This window comes from Stegostoma tigrinum, chromosome 9 (assembly GCF_030684315.1).
Source record: "Stegostoma tigrinum isolate sSteTig4 chromosome 9, sSteTig4.hap1, whole genome shotgun sequence".
Classification (NCBI taxonomy): domain Eukaryota; kingdom Metazoa; phylum Chordata; class Chondrichthyes; order Orectolobiformes; family Stegostomatidae; genus Stegostoma; species Stegostoma tigrinum.
Window position 1 is genome coordinate 93815368 of NC_081362.1, and position 22585 is coordinate 93837952.

At 41.4% G+C, this 22585-nt stretch overlaps 1 protein-coding gene across 4 annotated transcripts in view; it reads right to left on the reverse strand.

Annotated features, from left to right (window-relative positions):
- Positions 1-22585, reverse strand: part of LOC125454703 (collagen alpha-1(XII) chain) — a 266793-nt gene that overhangs the window by 76604 nt on the left and 167604 nt on the right. For all 4 annotated transcript variants that reach the window (XM_048535772.2, XM_048535773.2, XM_048535777.2 and 1 more), the window contains 8 exons: positions 21854-21993; positions 20821-20944; positions 13862-14005; positions 9121-9285; positions 7779-7817; positions 6844-6982; positions 2543-2685; positions 599-708 (listed from right to left, as the gene is read on the reverse strand). In XM_048535772.2, the coding sequence (XP_048391729.1) occupies positions 599-708; positions 2543-2685; positions 6844-6982; positions 7779-7817; positions 9121-9285; positions 13862-14005; positions 20821-20944; positions 21854-21993 (1004 nt within the window). The remainder of the gene's footprint in view (positions 1-598; positions 709-2542; positions 2686-6843; positions 6983-7778; positions 7818-9120; positions 9286-13861; positions 14006-20820; positions 20945-21853; positions 21994-22585) is intronic.

The following is a 22585-nucleotide window of genomic DNA, read 5'->3' on the forward strand; positions in this document are numbered from 1 at the left end:
GTTTTATCAAGCAAAAGAATGAACATTGGTTACATATTTTACAGGAGACGTCCAACAGGAAATTGAAGAGACCTGTGTTGAGTTATCAACACCACAATAAAGGATGGTCATCATTTCATCTCAGGCAGAAATTGATGTTCTCCAATTGGCCTCAGTATCTCTGGGTGAGGCAGGGGATTAGAAATTGAGCTTTATTTGCCCATTTGATTGTTACGCAGAGAGTTGTACTGGGTTTTATACAGGACCCAGTGAGGGTGGGGATGTAATGGTTTTGATTTCCATGCTGTGTTGCCTATGCTCAGATTAGAAGATTGGCAATTTCAGACATGCCATGATGATGTCTGCCAGGGCAGATGAAGCCTCCCCTGGTGAGAGTCAACACCTTCAAAAAGAAGTGAAATAAGAATCAGAAGAAGTGCAGCCAGAACACAAATTAGTGAGGCATCCCACACGACATGTCTAGAGGCTACATTCCAGCAAATTCTGTCTCCTCAATGATTCATGGCAACATAATGACCTAATCACAAGAAAATAAACAAGCTGCACTGAGGGCAAATTAAAATGTCATCAGCAGAATAAAAGATAAATAAACACTGACCTTGTGAAAATTTCCATAGAAGAGTTTCTTCACATATTCATTGTCAAACGTGATTGTCTGAGATTCTCCTCTCTCATCCTTGTTAAAGTATGACAGCGTTTTACTGTTGCCTATGGTTTGGGAAATACCATGAATAAGTGTTCTTTTATTCTCATATATTAAATAAAAAGCATGTTGTACTGAATTCATCCATCTTCTAAACTGCACAGGGAGACTGTTCAGAATTGTGCAAGAGTGGAAACACTAGGAGGGTGTGATTTGGAAATAAGAAATTAACAAATAATGACCAGACTGCATATGCAAAATTTATTTAATTATTGGTAGGCAATTTATAGAACAGCTGGGGCAGTACAATTGAGACTTGGTGAGAGAAGGAAATTAGTAGCCTGTTTTATTCAGAATTAGAAGGTTAAAGGGTGATCCGATTGAAGTCTTCGAGATATTTACAGGAAAGGACAGAGTAGATAAAGATAAACTGTTTCCACTGGTTGGAGATTCTAGAACTAGTGGGCATAGTCTGAGAATGAGAGTCAAGCTGGTCAGGAGAGATGTTAGGAAGCACTTCCATACACAAAGGGTGACAGAGGTTTGGAACTCTCTTCCACAAATGGCTGTGGATGCTGGCTCAGTTGTTAATTTTAGATTCGAGAGAGGTAAATTATGAACAACAACAAAAACAGAAATTGCTGGAAAAGTTCAGCAGGTCTGGCGGCATCTGTGGTGGGAAATCAGAGTTAACATTTCAGGTCCAGTGACCCTTCCTGAGAACTTGTGTTTTAATAGATAAATTGTCGTTGAGCAGAGATATTTGGGGATATGAGTCAAAGGCAGATAATATGGAGTTAGGCCATGGAATAGCCGGGACTTCATTGAAGGATGGAATAGGCTCAAAGGGTTGATTGGCCTACCCCTGCTCCTATGTTTTTGTCTTCCTATGACTGTGGCTGGATGGAATACTGTCCAGTTTGGTGATAGGTAAGCTAACTAAGGGATCATGAAACCAATAAAGGCTAAGATACAGGTTAGGCATGATTTAATTGAAAGAGTGAGCAAGCCTGAGGAGCTGAATCATCTATTCCTGGTCCTGTATTTCTAATAAGCACTGAGTCTCTTTGAACAAATGGGTCTCTTCGGGTAGAACCTCCCCTGAAATATTTGGATTTCAAACCATAACCCTGTCAGGTCTGGCTGAATACAGCACTGAAGGATTTTTTTAATAAGGTTGGGAACTTTTAAATCACATTATAGAAACTGGTTAAATTAAATTCAATTTGGAAAACTACTGAATGCTGTATGAACCCAACTGCTTCACTCAAATTCCTCAGGGAAAGTTAATCTGCTGCCCTGCCCTAGTGAGCTTTACACATTACTCCAGTCCCAAACTGTGCAAGTCTTCATTGATCCAAGTTAAGTAAAGATAGCCTATACAAATTGTTAGCACTGCCCACAACACAATAGCAAATAAACATAAGATGCTGATGGACCTGTTGCAAATGTTCAGCACTCCGGTTCAGCAATTTCTATCCTTCTTGTCTAGAAATATGTAGATGAATTCAATGAGTCTGCCAAATGAAATGGAAATCAAAGCAGATTTTGGGATTAAGTGAAAGATCCAAAGTCTCACTTGTTACCCACAGCTGAGATATCTGTTTTTCTAATGTAGGCCAGATCAGGTAAGGATGGCAGATTGGCTCCCTTCAAGACATTAGTGAAGCAATGGGATTTTCCAACAATTGGGTAACTGTTTTATGGCCATCATTAGAACCTTAATTTCTAATATTTATCAAAATCAAGTTCTACCATCTGCTCTGGCAGGATTTGAACCCAGGTCCCCAGAGCATTACCTGGGTCTCCAGATTAACAGCCCAGCACTAATACTACTAGGCCATTCCCTGCCCAATTACTGACGAGCTACTTGTTCATGTATTAGAAACCACAGCTCACCATCTAGGAGCACTCCAACTTCTGGTTTGTAATCTTGGTCTGTGATCTGCCAAATGGCAAAAGGCTCGCTGGTAGTCCCTGGAAGAAGTCGGAAGAGCATCATGATGGTATAGGTTGGTGGCAGGCCATCAGGGTGAATGTCACTGTTTGATAATAAACAATGTTTCAGTGAATAATCACAATTTAAACAATCAAAAAGACAGTGTGATATAAAATTAAGAACTGGATTGCTATTGTACCATAATACAACCTTTGGAAATAATCACATACAATGAGTTCACTTTCAGTCACCGTAACTGAAATGGAGAGTGAATTTAACTATTCCAAAGATTTGGATTCTATTGACTTCACTAATCATTTCTGAGGAAATTGCAGAGAAATTTTCAACTGCGATGTAAGTCCTCATTCAGCCACAGGGCTTTGAAGGGAAAGAGAAGGCTGAAACATGAAGAAATGCGTAAAAAAACGTGAATGGGGAAAGTGAACTTGGACACAAAACCTTCTGTTTTGGTTGTGTACATAAAGTAGGCCACTGAAATATGTGCAGAAATGGCATTTTTGAGCAAACTAGCTTTCTTCATAATTTCAGAATCAGCTGAAAATTGCACATATGACTTACTTCTATGTTTCATCCATGTATTTTATCAAAATTCAGCAAGTGGGGGAGTTGACATCAGTATACAAATCAAAGAAACCTCTTGTCAGGAGCACTGTCACATAGATCTTCGGTCTTAGACAGATGAAACTACGCCAATTTATTTTTTCAATATCAACATGTGTTTCACTACTATCCTCATAATTCCTTTGTTTACATGAAGTCACAGTGTAAGCACAGCTGAAGGCCAGAATCAGGCCATTCGGCCCGTTAAGTTCCCTTTCTTCACATGAGCCTCGCTTTGCTGTTCACTCCCAACATCCTTTCATATCACTTGTTTTCCAAGAAAATAAAACTCTTTTGTAGACACTGCCTCAAAGGAAAGGTTTGATGCAGCAAATTCAATAGTCTAAGCAACTAGCTGTAAGTATGAGATAGATCACATTTTGTTAAGTAAAGGGATTAAGGGAAGTTAGGCCGCAGATCAGACATGATCTCATTGAGTGGTGAAACAGGCTCAAGGGACTGAATGGCCTATACCTGTTCCTGTGATCCTCAGCTCCCAATGGATATCTAAAATTGTGAATAGAAATGACATAACCTCAGTCTGTCATCTCCTCTGAGGAACAGGGCTGTCATATTGCAGCATTCCCTCAATGATCCACGGAAGTGCTGATTCACATTAATGTGCTCAACACTATGAAATGGAGTTAAAGCCTTCAGCTTCTTACTCACTGTCAAGAGTACAATCAATTCGGTCAAGCAACATGCATCATCATTCCTTTGTTATATTCCCTTCAACACACGATACCTTAACTCTGGTAACAAGTGTCTTGACGGGCATCTTATCAAATGCTCTCTGAGAATAAGGTGCGGCAGATTTCGAAACAGAGACGAGGAGGAATTACTTCTCACAAACGATTGTGAATCTATGGAGTTTTCTATTTCAGACTGTGATGGATGCTGGGGCATTGCATAAATTGAATGAGGAGATAGACATGTTGTAATTAGTAATGAGTTAAAATATTATGGAGAGTGGTGGGGAGGGGTAGTGAAAGTGAATTGAGGTCAAGATTGATTAGCCAATACCATGTAGAGGTAGGTTTGAGGGGCTGAATGGTCTACTCCAGCTCTTGCTCCTAGCTCTTACTTTCTTATGTTCATTGGCACTACAGAGACCTTGTATAATCCATTTAACCTTAAACTCTATACCACTAGTTTGAACTCCTCAGATTAACCTATGCGTATCCATTAGAGTCATAGAGGTATACAGCATGGAAACAGGCACTTTAGCCCAACTCATCATATTGACCAGGGTTCCTAAGCTGAACTAGTCCCATTTGCCTGTATTTGGCCTATATCCTTCTAAACCTTTCCTATCCATGTATCTATCCAAATTTCTTTTAAAGTTTGTAATTGTGCCATCCTCAACCACTTCCGCTGGCAGCCCATGCCATACATGCACCACCCTCTGTGCGAAAAAGTTGCACCTCAGGTCCCTATTAAATCTTTCCCCTCTCACCTGAAATCTGTGCCCCTCTAGTTTTGGACTCCCCCATTTAGGGAAAGACCTTGGTTCTTCACCTTATCTCTGCCCAATTTCCCCGCCCCATGATTTTGTAAATCAAAGCTTTCACATTAGCTGGATCTCCCCCATACTCGATGCCAGATTCAAACTACATCGAATAAAGTAAAATCCACGAGACAGATCTTTGTCAGCAGCTACCTTCAAGGTGAGCAATGAGGGCTATCACTCTGCTGCTGATGTCTCATGGAGTATTTGACAGATTTAGTTTATATTTATTCCGAGGAAACCCAAATCCATGATCTGTGGGAGTTAATCAACTCAAATATAAAACTACTGTGACAATATCTAGAGACAGTAAAAGATAATGCAACAGTGAGCAATTTAAAGGAGGAATGAGGCGGGTTGCAGCTATAGAGATACCAGAAGCCTGGAAAATTCAATGAAGATGAATGAATGTACAGTTTCACTGAAGATTGAAGATCCTGAATAATGTTGTCAGAAAGAAAAACTGGAGAATAAAAGATTAGGGGAGGGTGAAAGAAGAAGTCAGTAAGCGAGGCAGAGGGACCTCATACACACATGAACTTTTCGAGTACAATAGAATTGGCTAAATACGAAATGTGATGAGCAATTGTTTTTTAGCCTGGTTGGTTAACCACTTGCCAACCATTGCTAGCCTATAATTTATCGCAGTTGTGGATTTGGCTTTCCTCATGTATAACCCAAGTACATTAATTATTCATGATACTTCACTAAGTTTGAGGTATAGCATGCCCACATCTATGCTCATCTTTGATGCGGATTCAATCTGTATAAGCAAACATTGCTCTTTCACTTCCAAACATTTCATCAGGATTTATGAGAACTTCTTTTGTTTGTAACAACACTGTTCTGTGAAATGGGCTTGGAGTAAGCTTCAATTCCACTGATTGTCAGAGACTCGAAGAACAGAAGGAGTCCAAACAGAGTGTTAAGTCTTTGTAGATGTTTCTTTTTCAACTGATTCCCTTTTATAAATTACTATTAAGTCTGGTTCCCCTGTCCTTTCAGGTGATGTATTCCGGATTGTGTAACTCATCCTCTTGTGAAAGCTCTGGTTCTTATTAACTTAAGTCATAAAAGTGGTCTGTTGAGGCACTGTAACCTGTTGTTTTGGAGTGAATTACATGCTTTGATTTATTGGAGACAACCAGAGCTGGCATGATGGCTGGGGGATGGGAATGGAAGGAGTGTTGGGAGAACCAGTTGGAGTACTTCCATCAGACTCTCAACATTAGGGAAATTGTCTCAAACTAAATTTGGACTAGGAAGAGCCTGATGTGAGAATGCTGCCTGCAGCCTCGGAGAAGTAATTCCTCATTGGCTGAAACAATGTGTCTAATGACAGAAACTGGTACCAAGTAGATGCAAGTGGGCTCTTACTGGGAGCCATCCCGACGTAAGCACCTGACGTTGCTGCACTGCCCCTCCTCTCTGGCTACCCAGGCATGTAAGACTCCCTCCTCCCTATCCTCTCCCACCTGAGTCATGAAAGCTGGCATCCTGGGATTAGGCCACAGTGATGGCACGGTTGCTCAGAGGTTAGCCCTGCTACCTCACAATACCAGGGACCCCAGGTTCGATTTCACCCTCAGGCAACTGTCTGTGTGGGGTTTGCATGTTGGCCCTGTGTCTGCATGGGTTTCTGCCAGGTGCTCCAGTTTCATCTCACAGTCCAAAGATGAACGAGTGAGTTCGATTGGCCATGCTGAATTATCAGGGATGTGGAGGTTAGATATATTAGCCATTGAAAATGCAGGGATATGGTAGGGGGATGGGTCTGGGTGGGATACTCTTCAGAGAGTTAGTGTGACTTGTTGGGCTGAATGGCCTATTTCCATCCTGTAGGGATGTCAGAAAGGTGGCAGACAATTTAAGCAGAAGGTCCCAAAACCAACAATGTGAAAGAAACCAGATTATCCTTTGTGTACTGATGTCGGTTGGCTGGGGTACAATTGAAAAATTCCGTATTCTTCTTCAAAAATGGTAATGCGGGAGGGTTGTAATTTTGCATGAGAGGCCTCCCATTTAACGTCTCACCTGAAAAATGGCTCTAGCCGTGCTGCACTCCCTTGTTACTGCACTGAAGTGTTACACTTAGATGATATGCTGATGTGATATGGTGGCACCTGGACTTACATGGTAGGTTGAAGGAGGTGTGCATCTTTATGAAGGGTGTAAGACGTATAGCCATTGAAAGTTCCTGGTCCCATTGAGACTCCTGGAACTGATGCAGCATCCTTCTCTGTCAGATTAAATGATTCCAGCATTCTGTAACCTTCAGAATAGGGAAACATATGGTAATCTATTAGGCATTTTTACTGTATTTGGAATTGTATAAAACAACCACTTAATTCATATTGTGTCGAAAACTCAATGACCTGATGATTCCAGAAGATTCTCATACTTTATTCCCTGGTAGGAGAGTGACACATCTCCTGCCAGACATTTCCATAGAATTGCTTCTGCTGATTTTTACAACTTTATCAGAATTCTGTTTAAAATCAACCAGATCGTCATCATCTCCTCTTTGGATGGCCCAATGATATCTCATGTTATATCGAAAGCAGTTGCAAGCAACTTTGTGAATAAATCCTTGTTAAGAAACCAACTAACAGGCCAAAAAGTGTAACACTCGGTGACAGAAATAGATCATGAGATGGAGTAAAGAGAGAGATACAGGTAAAGATGAGCTAGTGTTCAGAAGTGGAGACATGTGAGAAGGGCAATGGTGTAGAGCAGTGAGAAGGGAAGAGATTGGTGAGATGTTAAGAGAGGTGAGGGGTGAAACAGTTAAAAGATGAGAGAGGAGAACACAGGCACATGTAAGGAGCGACAGTTTAGAAAGAAGAGTAGAAATACAATGGAGACAGTGCTAACTAATCGTGCATGTGCAGCGTAAAAACAGCTTGAAATGAAAGGTCATAATTTCTAAAATATAAACCAACCATTTATCCAAATAATATAAATCACAATGAACATTCCATTGCAGTACTGGATCACATCACTCTTAACTTCAATCAAGAGTGTGATAATGAAAGATGCAGAAAAAGAACAGTCAATTAATGCCTTACCTGGGGTAGTGAATCCGTTGAGGTAAATTAATGGGCAAGCTGTGACATGAGAGAAAAGAAATATTAACACGCATTTTTCAAAAGAACACTTCTACTAACTATACCAGCAAATCTCCCGATCAGCTGTCTTGTATTCATCACGTGAAGAAAGGGGACCTTCGAGTGCCAGGAGGAAGGTTCTGAGGAAGGGTCTTCAAACCCAAAACGCTAACTCTGTTTTATCCTTCACAGGTGTTGCCAGACCTGCTGAGCTTTTCCATCCAGCTCTGTTTTTGTTTAAGTGGCAGGGTTGATTTTCTAGAGATTTACTCTCAATCATTAGCGATAACATTGATGGTGCATAAATAGAATCCATTCGGTCCATCTGTCTGAGTGTGTCTATGTGTATGTCTATGTGTATGTCTATGTGTGTGTCTCTGTGTGTGTGTGTGTGTGTGTGTGTGTGTGTAGGACTTAACGTTGCTCTTGATTTAAAACTCCAAGGGAAAATCAGATTGGTTTTAGCTAAAATATTGCCAGTGGCCAAACAGCTTGCCAACAGTCAATACAAAAACAAAGTTGCTGGAAAAGCTCAGCAGGCCTGGCAGCATCAGTGAAGGAAAAACCATTCCAGTTCCTTTGACCCTTCCTCAGAACAGTCAATAATGTTCACTTAAGGAGAAGGGGGTAGATTAAAAATAATCGAAGATGTGGGCCAATACAAACCACCAAGAAACAACCAGCTACATAAAAAAATGATGTAAATGCTGGTTGTCATTAATCTTTTCACTCTAACGCATAACTAGCTGCAAGTCTATGATTACAGCAACAAGGAAGCACTGTCATTTTTTGCTTAGGAGCAGACATTCAAACAAATTTCAAGAGACAATGCAAGAAATTTCACGAAGATTTTTTTCTAATTACAGAGTCAATACAAAAATGTCTTAAGACTTTCTCTCTAGTGACAGATGACTCCAGTAAGCAGGCAAGGTGGCCTCGTTGAAACAGAATAAGAGATGTGTTGGGTATGCTTTCCATTCATACTCATAGACAAAGACATGTTTCTAACAGAACTGAGCTGGTTAACAGCAAATATTGTGCTCCCTTGCACTGTCCACTACTGATGATTTTCATTCTGGCACTAATCCAACTGGAGGAATGGTCTTACTAGTGCAAGCGGCCCTTTGCTACATCTGTCAATTGCCTACATTAATTGGTGGACCATCTCAATATGGTTATTTCTAGGAATTCTTACGTATGCTTCAATCTGGTTTTCCATGGAATGCCAATGAACGCTATGGCTGTTCTGTTGATACTGAGGGAGCGGGAAAGGCAATTATTGCAATGGATGGAAAGTACTCACTGGAAGTAGCTGTTTCACAGAGGAAGGTGATAAGCTCATCCTGAATCTTTGCAAAAGCATCAAAATCGTCCACAATGAAGAGATGCCTTTCACTGGGTTTGCTGCCAATGTTCTTCAGCTCTGTGATATCAACATCAGCCACCCCCACAACAAACACACTGTAACCTGCGAGGAAGGAAAAAGCAACATTGTTCAGATTCAGAGATTGCCAGGATCTATTGTTGGACTGTTGACAGCAACTTAGGAACTGCCAGGCAACAACCAAAATGAACAACGGTTCATCAAGTCCTCCACTGCATTTCTTGGGAGTTACAAGTTACTTAATAAGAGCAGTGGTGAGGGTTGGTTTAGCTCAGTTAGCTGGTTGGCCAGTTTGTAAAGTAGTATGATGCCAACAGTATGGGTTCAATCCCCACACTGGTGAATGTTACCTCCTTCTCAGCCTCTCCCCTCATCTGAGGTGTGGTGGCCTTCAGATTAAATCACCACCAGTCGTCTCTGTCCAAGAAGACATCAGCACTATATTCTGGTAAGACTATGGCAACTTGACTTGTCTTTTTGAATAAGAGTATTTGACTAATTACAGAAATCTATCAATTAGTCCACAACAAGCTCAGACAAGAGGTGATGTTTGGGAGCCGAAACCACATGCTTTTCTCAAATCATAAGACATTCATCATTTGCCTCATCTCAAATTAGTCACTGTGTTTTTCAAACTTTTCTATCCTGATTGCTTGGTTAAAAAAGTCACATCAGTTTCATTGTGAGCTCCATGCAACGAGATGAGGCTATGCTGACGATATGATTTCATCAGTCATCTATGACTAGGCTAGATCTCCAGGATTCATGTTAAACTAAAATGCTTTTATAATATCGAGATGTAGCCAATGTGAAAATCCATTTCGCCTGTTATCCTGAGCAGAAACAATGACACTTTGGACCAGAATCTAGGACAATTACAGTGGGGTGGGGCTTGGTCGCCAGCTGATATAAGGCAAGTACGAGCATGTTCCCATATCCAGAACCTGACAATAATTAGACTCCATGGCACTAAAGCAGAAAGGAGAATATTAACATATAAAGGTCACAAACACAAATAAGGAATGTTAAAAAATGGGCAACAAAATGTCTCCTAATTGCTCACACATTTGCCAAAGCATGAGTTCAGCATTAAATAGCAACTCTTCAAATCACATGTAAGTATAAAATTTATTTAACAAATTATTAATCGGATGGTCTATTTCTACAGTATACAATGTTCTGTTCTGTTTCCAAATATTTATGTGATAATACTATGGCTTGAAGAGGTTTATTTTGTCCTGGATTTATTTTGAAGAGAGTTCAGGCAGAAGTGCAGAGATGGATCCTTGGATCCATTAAAGTAAACAGCTTGTGAAGCCTTTTTTTTTAAAGTTGGAACAATAGAAACAGCCTGAATGGATAGGGTCAAGCTCCGACAGAACCAGGATTTTTACTTTTAGTTTTTCAGTCGCTGGGGTCATGAATTTGGGATTGGAAGCTGCAGTACATCTCTTTGTGCTCCTCTCTCTCTTTTCACCAAGAGTTTTCTCTTGATGTTTTTCCTCCTGGACTGGAGAATTGCAAGTGACGGAATCTATTTTACTGAATTTGCCTTTGCCAGTGGTGTGTTTTATGGGATGTTACTATATTGGAACAGTTACTGTTTAGTGGTTAAATGATCTACTATTCTGTTAACTTTTCAAATAGGATAAATTTATTCCAATTCTTTCTTTTGTTGTATTTTAACTGCAGTGCATGAATAAAGTGCATTTTGCTTCAATTCTGGTGGTTTTATCAATTGAATTGCGATGGAATGCATTTCTTGAATCTTGTCTTTAAAATAAGAAAAAGTTAAGGTCTAGTCTACCTTCCTAATATAGTTCAAGGAGGTTTTATCTTGACCATAATACCTAGGCCTGCTAATTTTCTCCTTTTCCTCAACCCTCACTCCCAATTTAACACACACCATAATTTGTGAGCAATCAATATTTTAATCTCAGATACTCTCTGCATGATTTCTGGGCTGGGAGGATTAAATCTAGCTCATGCCACTCATATCAGTTTGTATCCTTGCTCAAAATGTTTTGTTCTTCAATCTATGAGACATAGTACACTTTCTGATTCATATGAACAACAATGAGATGAATGGCTGAGACAGGTAATAGCTTAAGTAAATACACATTCTCTCAGTTGTGACTTCACATTGAGAGTGGTAGGGCATTGTAATAATGTCATTGGACTAGGAATATACAGGCCCAGGTTAATGATGACTTCAGTTTACATCCCACAATAGCAGCTTCCAAATTTCAAAAAAAGATTCTAGAATTCAAAGGTAATCTCACAGTGAGAATGTAACACCACCAATTGTTGTAAAATTCTCTCTAGATCACTAACATCCTTTTGGAAAGGAGATCTGCAGTCCTTACCTGGTCTGGACTATATCTGACTCCAAACCCAAAGCAACCATTGTCACTGTTCTAATCAAACCACCACCAGCTGTATCTCTCTATTGAGAGAAAGCAAGCCTATGTTACTTTGGGACTATGGCGATGTCATTTTTTTTGGGGGTTGTTTAGCTCAGTTAGCTGGTTAGCTAGTGTGCATTGCATAGTGAAGCCAACAGAGTGGATTCTATTCCTGTGCAAACTGAGGTTACCATGAAGGTCCCACTCTCTCAACAGCTCCCCTCACCTGGGGTATGGTGGCCCTCAGGTTAAACAACCACCAGTCAGCTCTCTCTAATGAGAGAGCAGCCCTATGGTCTGGTAAGACTGTGACGACTTTATCTTTATGGCCCAGTAGAACCATGGTAACTTTACCTTTTCACTAATTATTCAACGAACTATTTTTGGTTCTTTGCACATCCTTACTGCATGGAATGCTCAGTTATAAAACAATGCTTTTGGCACAGAAGTGTAAGCGTTTACTGCATCACTTTTAGAACATAGAACATAGAACATAGAACAGTACAGCACAGAACAGGCCCTTCAGCCCACAATGTTGTGCCGACCATTGATCCTCATGTATGCACCCTCAAATTTCTGTGACCATATACATGTCCAGCAGTCTCTTAAATGACCCCAATTACCTTGCTTCCACAACTGCTGCAGGCAACGCATTCCATGCTCTCACAACTCTCTGCGTAAAGAACCTGCCTCTGACATCCCCTCTATACTTTCCACCAACCAGCTTAAAACTATGACCCCTCGTGCTAGCCACTTCTGCCCTGGGAAATAGTCTCTGGCTATCAACTCTATCTATGCCTCTCATTATCTTATATACCTCAATTAGGTCCCCTCTCCTCCTCCTTTTCTCCAATGAAAAGAGACCGAGCTCAGTCAACCTCTCTTCATAAGATAAGCCCTCCAGTCCAGGCAGCATCCTGGTAAACCTCCTCTGAACCCTCTCCAAAGCATCCACATCTTTCATATAATAGGGCGCCCAGAACTGGACGCAGTATTCCAAGTGCGGTCTAACCAAAGTTTTATAGAGCTGCAACAAGATCTCACGACTCTTAAACTCAATCCCCCTGTTAATGAAAGCCAAAACACCATATGCTTTCTTAACAACCCTATCCACTTGGGTGGCCATTTTAAGGGATCTATGTATCTGCACACCAAGATCCCTCTGTTCCTCCACGCTGCCAAGAATCCTATCCTTAATCCTATACTCAGCTTTCAAATTCGACCTTCCAAAATGCATCATCTCGCACTTATCCAGGTTGAACTCCATCTGCCACCTCTCAGCCCATCTCTGCATCCTGTCAATGTCCCGCTGCAGCCTACAACAGCCCTCTACACTGTCAACGACACCTCCAACCTTTGTGTCGTCTGCAAACTTGCTGACCCATCCTTCAATCCCCTCATCCAAGTCATTAATAAAAATTACAAACAGTAGAGGCCCAAGGACAGAGCCCTGTGGAACCCCACTCACCACTGACTTCCAGGCAGAATATTTTCCTTCTACTACCACTCGCTGTCTTCTGTTGGCCAGCCAATTCTGTATCCAAGCAGCTAAGTTCCCCTGTATCCCATTCCTCCTGACCTTCTGAATGAGCCTACCATGGGGAACCTTATCAAATGCCTTACTGAAGTCCATATACACCACATCCACAGCTCGACCCTCATCAACTTTTCTCGTCACATCCTCAAAAAACTCGATAAGGTTTGTAATCAATCAATTCAGAACAATTAATGGGCACATTGATAATGGAAGAAAAAGGAAGTGCTGTATAAGGGTGTAAGTGTCTGTGAGGGTTAGTGATGAGGAGTACTTTAAAGATCACCCACTATGATGGTATCAAATGAATTTGGTGGAAGAACAATTTAGGACTTGGAAAAAGTGAGACCTAATATCTTCAACTAATCTCTGTCACTACATCTGTCACATTAACGTGTCTTGTATATAACTGCTATCATGCAATAAGTATATCTTAAAATATATCTCTTTGTGGGAAGACCAGGTGATTTTCCTCTCCCAGACGAAGCCAATCAGCTCCAGTTGATACGTCTCTCACAACCAAAACAGCTGGGTGGTTGGAAATCCATTAGCTGCAGTGAGGAGTTATCTTACAACAGAAAGTACCTCTCAGTTAAACTGAAGGATTCAGATTAAGCAAAAGACTGAGGATTGAATGAACAACACAAAAGGATACCTAGTACTGTGACCTAATGGTCAGAAAAGATCACTGTCTGGCACAGCCATTCTTCAGAACACTTACCAGCTTCTTGTAACAAAAGTGCAGGTTTCTTAACCTCATCCTGTGAACGTCCATCAGTGACTGCAACAAGAACCTTGGGCACAGACCTTCTCATGCCGTTTTGATGAACGAAGACGTGGTCACGGAGAAACTTGAGAGCTCGACCTGGAATACAAAAACCAAGGTTGATTTAAATCACCGGTAAATTATCTTTCTGTGTCACTTTTGGCAATTAAAATGTGACAGACCAGATTGTGAACAAACAGAAATCATTTTATACTTTACACTGTTTAACATCAAGCAAAACTGAGTACAAACATGGCTGAGGTAGATCCCATTGTTTGTTGTTCGAGGAAAGTTGATGGGTGATTAATTACATATAGTTGAAATATACTTTGCTCTTAATAATGAAAGTGAAGAGGAAGAGATTTGGCGCTGAGAAGATTTTTCCCTTCACTCCAAGTGGCAGGATTGAGGCTGAAGCAGATATATGCTAAGAGCCACAATATTTGCCAGTGAGGAGATGTTTTTTCCATTGTCAGTGGTCAATATTTTTGCGTTGGAGTCAGAAGGTCATGGGCTTCAACCCTCGCTTTACAGACTCAGACACAAAAATCCAGGTTGGCACTCACAATTGAGTGAGCGCTGTACTGCCAGAGCAGCTGCCTACAGATGAAACATAAACTGAAACACTGTATGCCCTAGAGATAACAAGGCATAGAGCTGGATGAACACAGCAGGCACTGATCTCTACATCGTGGAGGCCAGATGCCAGGTCTCTGACACCTCCTCCTACCGCCCCCCTTGCTAATAACTCCACCCCCCGAACACTAACCACAAGGTTTCCTACCCTCCCTCAACCTCTTCATCTTCAACAGCTGTCGAGACATCAATCACCTCAGCCTCTCCACCCCTCTCACCCACTCCAACTTCTCCCCCATGGAATGTGCAGCCTTCCGCTCCCTCTGCTCCAAACCTAACCTCACCGTAAAACCCATGGATAAGGGAGGCGCAGTTGTAGTATGGCGCACTTATCTCTAAATCACAGAGGCCTGGCGCCAGCTCTCTGACACCTCCTCCTACCACCCCATTGATCATGACCCCATCCCCAGCCACCAACGCTGCTTGGCCTGCTGTGTTCATCCGGCTCTACACCTTGTTATCTCAGGTTCTCCAGCATCTGCAGTTCCTACTATCTCTGAAACACTGTTTGCCCTCTCCGGTGGGCATAAGGGTGCCCATGACACTGTTTTGTAGGGGGGTCAGGCAGGATAGGGTTTTGCTCAGTGATTATCCCTCAGTCAATCAGTGACAGTTGCATTTTCAAACGCAACTTCCAGCAGAAGCATCGTAATAATCAGACTCAAAGTAATGTTGGTGAGTTATAGAGTCATACAATATAAGAATGTTGTGAAACTTGAAAGGGATCATAAAAGATTTGCAAAGATGTTGGCAGGGTTGGAGTGTTTCAGCTATAGCAAGGGGCTGAATAAGCTGGGGCCATGTTCCTCAGAATGGCAGAAGCTGAGGGCTGACATTGCAGAGGCTTATAGAATCATGAGGGGCGAATCATAGAGTTCCTATGTAATACTGGGGACCTACGGAAAAGGCTAGTATGGATTATTCACATGGCACATCTGTCTGAAGATTGTTTGAATGTTTTTTTCTTATCTTTCTCATATGTTTTCACCAATCTTTGGGTTAAGATGTTTCTCTTGAATTTTCCATTAGATTTTTCAGTGACTGCCTTCAAGTTAAGGTCCGAGTTTTAGAGTGTAGCCAGTCAACCCCCAAAATCACAACATCTACAATGAGTGGAAACATCTCTAACTCTACATTTATGAGATCGCCTAGTATTTGCCTTAATGTAGCAGAGCTCTCTGACAGAAACATCAGATGGAAGTGAAGACCATCAGATTTCTTCCATGCTACTGAACGTCTGGGCCCATAATGAATCTCTTGGAAAAGCCGAAAATTGGATTTATCTACTCCAGGTTGTTTATTTCAAAGGAAAGCCACTGTCAAGAATATAAAATTTGACAAATCTTATCATTTCTTTTGCAGAGGAAGAGAGTTTAAAGAGCCTTGTCATCAATTTCAGCATTTGCCCCATGTAAATGTATGTGAAGGTGCCCCTGGTTTAATGAATATTAATCTCAACCACTATCTTCTTTCAGTAGTAAAAGCCAATATGAGTATTTTTCTTAGCAGGACATTGCTGTCTCTTTAATGAGCCTCATGATCCGAGGGTGAAAATTCTGCACACACTGCTTGTGGAAACTGATCTCAAATCCCGTTGGGAGTTGAACCTCAGGGGTCTCAGTTTTCAAGTCTGTAACACAAATGTCCAGACATAACATGTGGGTGACTCACCCAGCCAAGGACAGGATATGTGAGCTGAAGCACTGACAAATATCACTCAGATCTCATGAGAGCCTCTACAGTTGACCTATAAGGAGGGAGTTCCTCGGGATTGAAAAGTTTATGTCATCTGCAAAGGGAAGCGAAGGGAACTTGTCCCTGTGGTAACATGCAGCTGACTAACTTTATTTGAGTGTGACATGAGATCAATGGCACAAATCTCATGGGACTGCAGGAAATGGGAGACCCGGAGGGGCGTATGTTCAAATAGAGTGGAAGATGCTGGAACAATCTGAGAGGGCTGTTAAAACAAAATAGGGTCCTCAGATTAGTAAAGAAAGGCATAAGATACAGAGGCAATGAATTACACTCAGTTTTTAGAAGTCACTAGTTTATCCATTGTGTCTATGGCAATTCTACAGCGAAGAATTGTTCAATCATTTGATTTTGTCGCATTTTCACCATAGCCATGCAAAATTGTCTTCTTTGTATTTATCTGATTGCTTTCTAATTCTATAAAACTTATCATTGAATCTGCTTTCACCAGGGGGAAGATTAGTGTGGCAAACTCTGAACTTGTGACGACCTTACGAGGCCCATGGGGAGTTCCTAATTAATCTCCCTATGGAGTTCACTGAGCATGAGTTCCCTTGGTAACAGGCAATGGCCTGCCGCGCTTGAACTCATCACCAGAGACCTTTGTAAAGCAGATCCCGAGGGCCCTCTTGTGGCGCAGTGGTAGCATCCCTGTCTTGCAACGGGAGACCCAAGATCATGTCCTACCTACTCCAGGGGTATGCAGTAACATCTCTGGGCAGATTCATAAGAAACATACGTTTTAAAAGAAAAGGCCTTCTTTTGACACAGTGGTAGTGTCCCTACCCTCGGACTGAGAGGCCTGGGTTCACACTCCACCTGCTCTGGAGGTGTGCAGTAATATCTCTGAATGGGTTGATTAGAAAAATAAACTCTATGAACAAAGCAAAGCAGGCCCCAGTTGAAAACACAGGTGTTCTGATGAAGGGTCTAGGCCCGAGGCGTCGGCTTTTATGCTCCTGGGATGCTGCTGGGCCTGCTGTGTTCATCCAGCCTCACATTTTATTATCTTGGAATCTCCAGCATCTGCAGTTCCCATTATCTCTGTTTCAGTGCTGCTGGGTGATACGAGGAAAAAGATACCAGAAATGATTTGGCGGTGGGAGAAAAGCCACTTAGTTGTGTTTCAAAGCACTACAAGATAGAAAGAAAAATAAGGTGCCAGGCTGGGACTAGTCATGCTGTATGCCATGAGTAGTAGCTCTATTTTGGTGTTCACAATAAACAATGCTCTTTTACAGTTGTGTTTTCTGAGTTATTAGAGAATTAATCTAAAATAACATTATTTCAGTAAATTCACTTTCCATCCATGAAAAAGATGGCTATGGTTAGTATTATTATTAATCCATTCAAATACAAACTAAACAGATTTGGGATTGGCAGCACATTTGGTGATTTCATAGAAGAATGAAGAGTAGAAATATATAAAATTCTAACAGGGCAGATGACACTAAAGTCGGTGGAGTTGTGGATAGCGCGGAAGGATGTTGCAGGTTTCAGAGGGACATAGATAAGCTGCAGAGATGGGCTGAGAGGTAGCAAATGGAGTTTAATGCAGACAAGTGTGAGGTGATGCACTTTGGTAGGAGTAACCGGAAGGCAAAGTACAGGGCTAATGGTAAGATTTTTAGTAGCGTGGATGAGCAGACAGATCACGGTGTCCACGTACATAGATCCTTGGAAGTTGCCACCCAGGTTGATAGGGTTGTTAAGAAGGTGTACATTTTGTTAGGTTTCATTGGTCGAGGGATTGAGTTTAGGAGCCATGAGGCCATGTTGCAGCTGTACAAAACTCTGGTGCGGCCACACTTGGAGAATTGTGTACAGTTCTGGTCGTCGCATTATAGGAAGGATGTGGAAGCACTAGAAAGGATGCAGAGGAGATTTACCAGGATACTGCCTGGTATGGAGGTAAGATCTTATGAGGAAAGGCTGAGGGACTTGAGGCTGTTTTCGTTAGAGAGAAGTAGGTTAAGAGGTGACCTAATAGAGACATACAAGATGATCAGAGGATTAGACAGGGTGGTCAGTGACAGCCTTTTTCTTCAGATGGAGATGGCTAGCATGAGTGGACATAGCTTTAAACTGAGGGGTGATAGATAAGGACAGAAGTCAGAGGTAGGTTCTTTACTCAGAGAGTCGTAAGGGCATGGAATGCCCTGCCTGCAACAGTAGTAGACTCACCAAGTTTAAGGGCATTTAAATGGTCATTGGATAAACATATGGTTAATAATGGAATAGTGTAGGTTAGATGGGCTTCAGTTTGGTTTCACAGGTCGGTGCAACATCGAGGGCCGAAGGGCCTGTACTGTGCTATAGTGTCCTATGTTCTATGTTCTAGGGCGAGACATAGAAGATGCACGAAGGAATTTCCCATGACAGGGGAGTTCAAAATACTGGGGTCACAGTCTAAGGATACAGGGCAAACCATTCAAGGACTGAGATGACGAGAAATTTCTTCACCCAGAGTGGTGAGCCTGTGGAATTCACAGCCACAGAAAGCAATTGAGCCTCAAAAATTGAATGATTTCAAGAAGGAGTTGAATATGGTATTTGGGTCTAAAGGTGTCAAAGGATATGGGGAAAAGCAAGAATAAGCAATTGAGTTGCATGGTCAGGCACAATCATAATGAATGGCAGAGGAGGCTCAAAGTGTTGAATAGTCTCCTCCTGCTTGTATTTTCGATGTTTCCATGAATGTACGATGCTTAGGGAGGAGCAGATCACTTTGGACCCATTTCCCAAAGTTCTGCAATGCTTCTGCTCTCCAGTTAATTCAGCCTTTTATGGGATGTGGGCATCACTGGCAAGACTAGTATTTGTTGCCCATCCATCATTGCCCGGTTTTGTAGGCCACTGAAGAGGGCTGTTACAAGTCAACCACATTGTTGTGGGTCTGGAAATACAGGCAAAGATGGCAGAGTTCATTCCCTGAATGACAACGATGTACAGATGGGCTTGTACAACAATTGAAGACAGCTCTAAGGTTACCATTACTGATTTCAAGCATTCCAGATTTAATTTGTTGAGTTTAAATTCCACCAGCTACGATGGGATTTGAATCCACTTTTCCAACGCAGTAGCCAGAGTGCCTGGATTACTTTTTCATGAATGACGTGTGGGCATTACTGGTTGAACCAGCATTTACTGTCCATCTCTAGATGGCTGCGAACTGAGTGGTTAGCTCGGGCCAAAGCAAAAAGCAGTTAAGAGTACTCCAAATCATAGCTAAAATATTGGACTGATGCTAGAAGGGATAACTTGGAGAAGGTATTTATTGTCAATTAGTGGGAATTGGGGAAGAGAAGAAAAATGGAGCTTGAGCTGGTGTTGCCAAGTAGGCAGGATGAGATCACAGTTGTGGATGACAGAAAGATGATGGAGACACTTGCCAAACCTCGTATTGGCAGATACTGACAATGCCGTTACCATGCAGGCAATAAATAAATTGTGGCTGCTGATTATTTAATGTGTAACATCATGCGTTCTAACACTAGACATGAAACTTGGACAAATGCTGCCAAATTAGCCGAGGGGGGAAAATAAATCAGGCAATAATAACTCCAAATTAGAACTGAAAGTAAAATTGCCTCAACAATGTTTTCAGTTCAAAGATGTTTACAACCTCAAGAAGATTAACTATATAACTGAAGACAGCGTTCCAGTAACCATTCAAGATTTATGAGGGTTATTGTACACACACACACACACACACACACACACACACACACACACAATATTGCACATTCTCGCAGGAGTCACTGGATGATGATTAGGAGTACGAGATGCAGTTCGGCTTTGCTCTCGCTGACTCTGTGAGATGTGACACGAAATTTCCACTTCAAAACAGTTACTCGCGCAGAGAAATGACTTGGCCTTTCAAAGCATATTAGTCTTAGGACATACCAAAGCCCATCACAACTAATGAATATAAAAACAAAATTGTGTTTATACCACATTTTTCACAACAACTGAATGACTCAAAGGGTTTTATGGTTGCATTCACTTCCTGCAATGCCACAGGGCATTGCTCAGCTCAGTTGGCTGTATGGTTGAATGGTAATTCAGCGTGACACTAACAGCAGTGGTTCAATTCCCACACCCGCTGAGGTTACCATGAGGTGACCCTCAGGTTAAACGACCACTAGTTGTGCCTCTCTAATGAAAGAGCAGCACTATGGTCTGGTAAGAATGTGGCGCCTTCATTTCTTAAAAAACTCATGGGTCTATGTGGGAAAACATTTCTCCTCATCTTAAATGGGTGACCTCTTTGTTTTGAACAGTGACCCCTAACTCTAGATGTTCTCACAAGAGAAAACATCCTTTCCACATTGGCCCCTCAAAATCATTTATGTTTCAATAAAGCTAATTCTTGCTCCTCTAAATTCCAAAGGATACAAGTCTAGACTGTACAGTTTCTCTTCATAAGATAACCCATTCATTCCATGCATTAATCTGGTAAACCTCTGAACTGCTTCAAATGCAGTTACATCCTTTCTTCCAATAGGATAACTTCTCTGTACCTGTTTTTGTGTTTCCACCTTTGTAATGGATCATTTGAAGAGCAGAAAGAACCATTCCTTTATCTCTGTAAGTGTCCAACTTGAACTCAGCTTTTGCATCATCACTGAACTGAACCACAGAAATCTGGCAAAAGAAAGAAAACAAAATTTAATTTGATTTATTTATTGCTGTGTGTATCTTGTTACAAAATACAGTGAAAAGTGTTGTATCGTGTTGCCACTGTCTGGTACTATCTTAAAACACAGAAAAATAAACCAAAACATGGAATATTAAGATAGAAACATGACGGAAGAAAGTAAGCAAAAAAGAAAGAAAGAAAGAAAGAGAAGCATGGAATGACAGAAGGAAGGAAGATATAAAGGAGAAAATAAAGGAAGGAAGGAAGAAAGGGATAAAGGAAGCAAGAAAGAAAGAACGACAACAAAAGGAAGGAAGGGAAAAAGAAAGACTTGAATATTAGGAATGTACATGTCTGAGGATATCCCAGAGCTTTCCACGCACGAAGGGTTGCATTGTAATGCAATCACTGTTAATACAAGAGTATTTGTGATGTACATTTATCACATACCAACTTGTATTTTTATGTGGAACACACTACGGGGCTGGAAAGTGATATGTTTGCAGGAAGAGATGAACAGCTTGATAAGAAAGATGAGCTTCGATAAAGTATTTAAAGGAATGGCAGTTTAAGGAGGCAATTCTTGGGAGTAGGATGGCTGGGGATTTATGCCGGTGGCTAAAGTGAGAGAAATCATTCCTCCTCTGCCTTTCATTTCAGTGAAACACTGTTTAACTATAGGTCTGTGTATGGTGGTTGTCAGACAGAGACACAGAAATGTCGAGATTAACATATCAACACTTCTAAAAGGTACACCACCTCCCCAATACTAATCATGTTATGCACTGGAGGTTTGTGCCCACAGTTAAATATCTCCAAGTTGACGCTAGAACCAACCATGCCAAATTCAAGAGGACTTAAAAAATGCTGAACCACTTTTACGAAATGAGGACAGCACAATGCAGCATACCCACCTGCATTCCCTGTGGGCTGATGTTATCAAGAGCTCCGATGGTGTCGAAACAGAACTGCAGTATTTTGTGGAAGTTTTCATCACCAATACTCCAAGAACCATCAACAAGGAACACCAGGTCTGCCTTTGCACCCATGCACACTGGCCATGGAAAGAAAAGGATAATGATCATCACAGGCTTATGTTTTCCTTCACATTTCCTGTTAATTTCACAAACTGAAAGATTTCTCTTCAGAGGCTGAAGGAATGTAAAACAAGTTAAAAGCAATAACAATACAAATCCAATCTGTAAGTCAATGAACCACTGATGAAAGAAAAGTAACTGGTCAAGGTTTTATCTGGGACCACCACACATTGAACAGTGAAGATGTGGTAAATAACGGAGATGAGGGAAACAAGGCCATGAGGGAGAAAGAAGAGTATGCTGACAGGCAAAGTAATTTAGAAAGAGGTCATTGGAATGAACCAATTGGGCAAAATGGTCTCCTTCTGTTCTGTCAATGCTAGTACATTTCTAGTGGCTTCAATTATTAGTCTTCCTATTATTCTCCCAGTTGTGACTGCTTGTGGTGCAGTGGTAGCCCAAGAGACCAGGGTTCAAGACCCACCTGCCCTAAAGATGTGTAATAGTGTCCCTGAACAAGTTAGTTAGAAACTATATGCAATGGTATAATTCTTGATGAGTTTGTGTAGGACAGAATGGATTTAAAAGTCATTTAGGGAATAGTGCGAA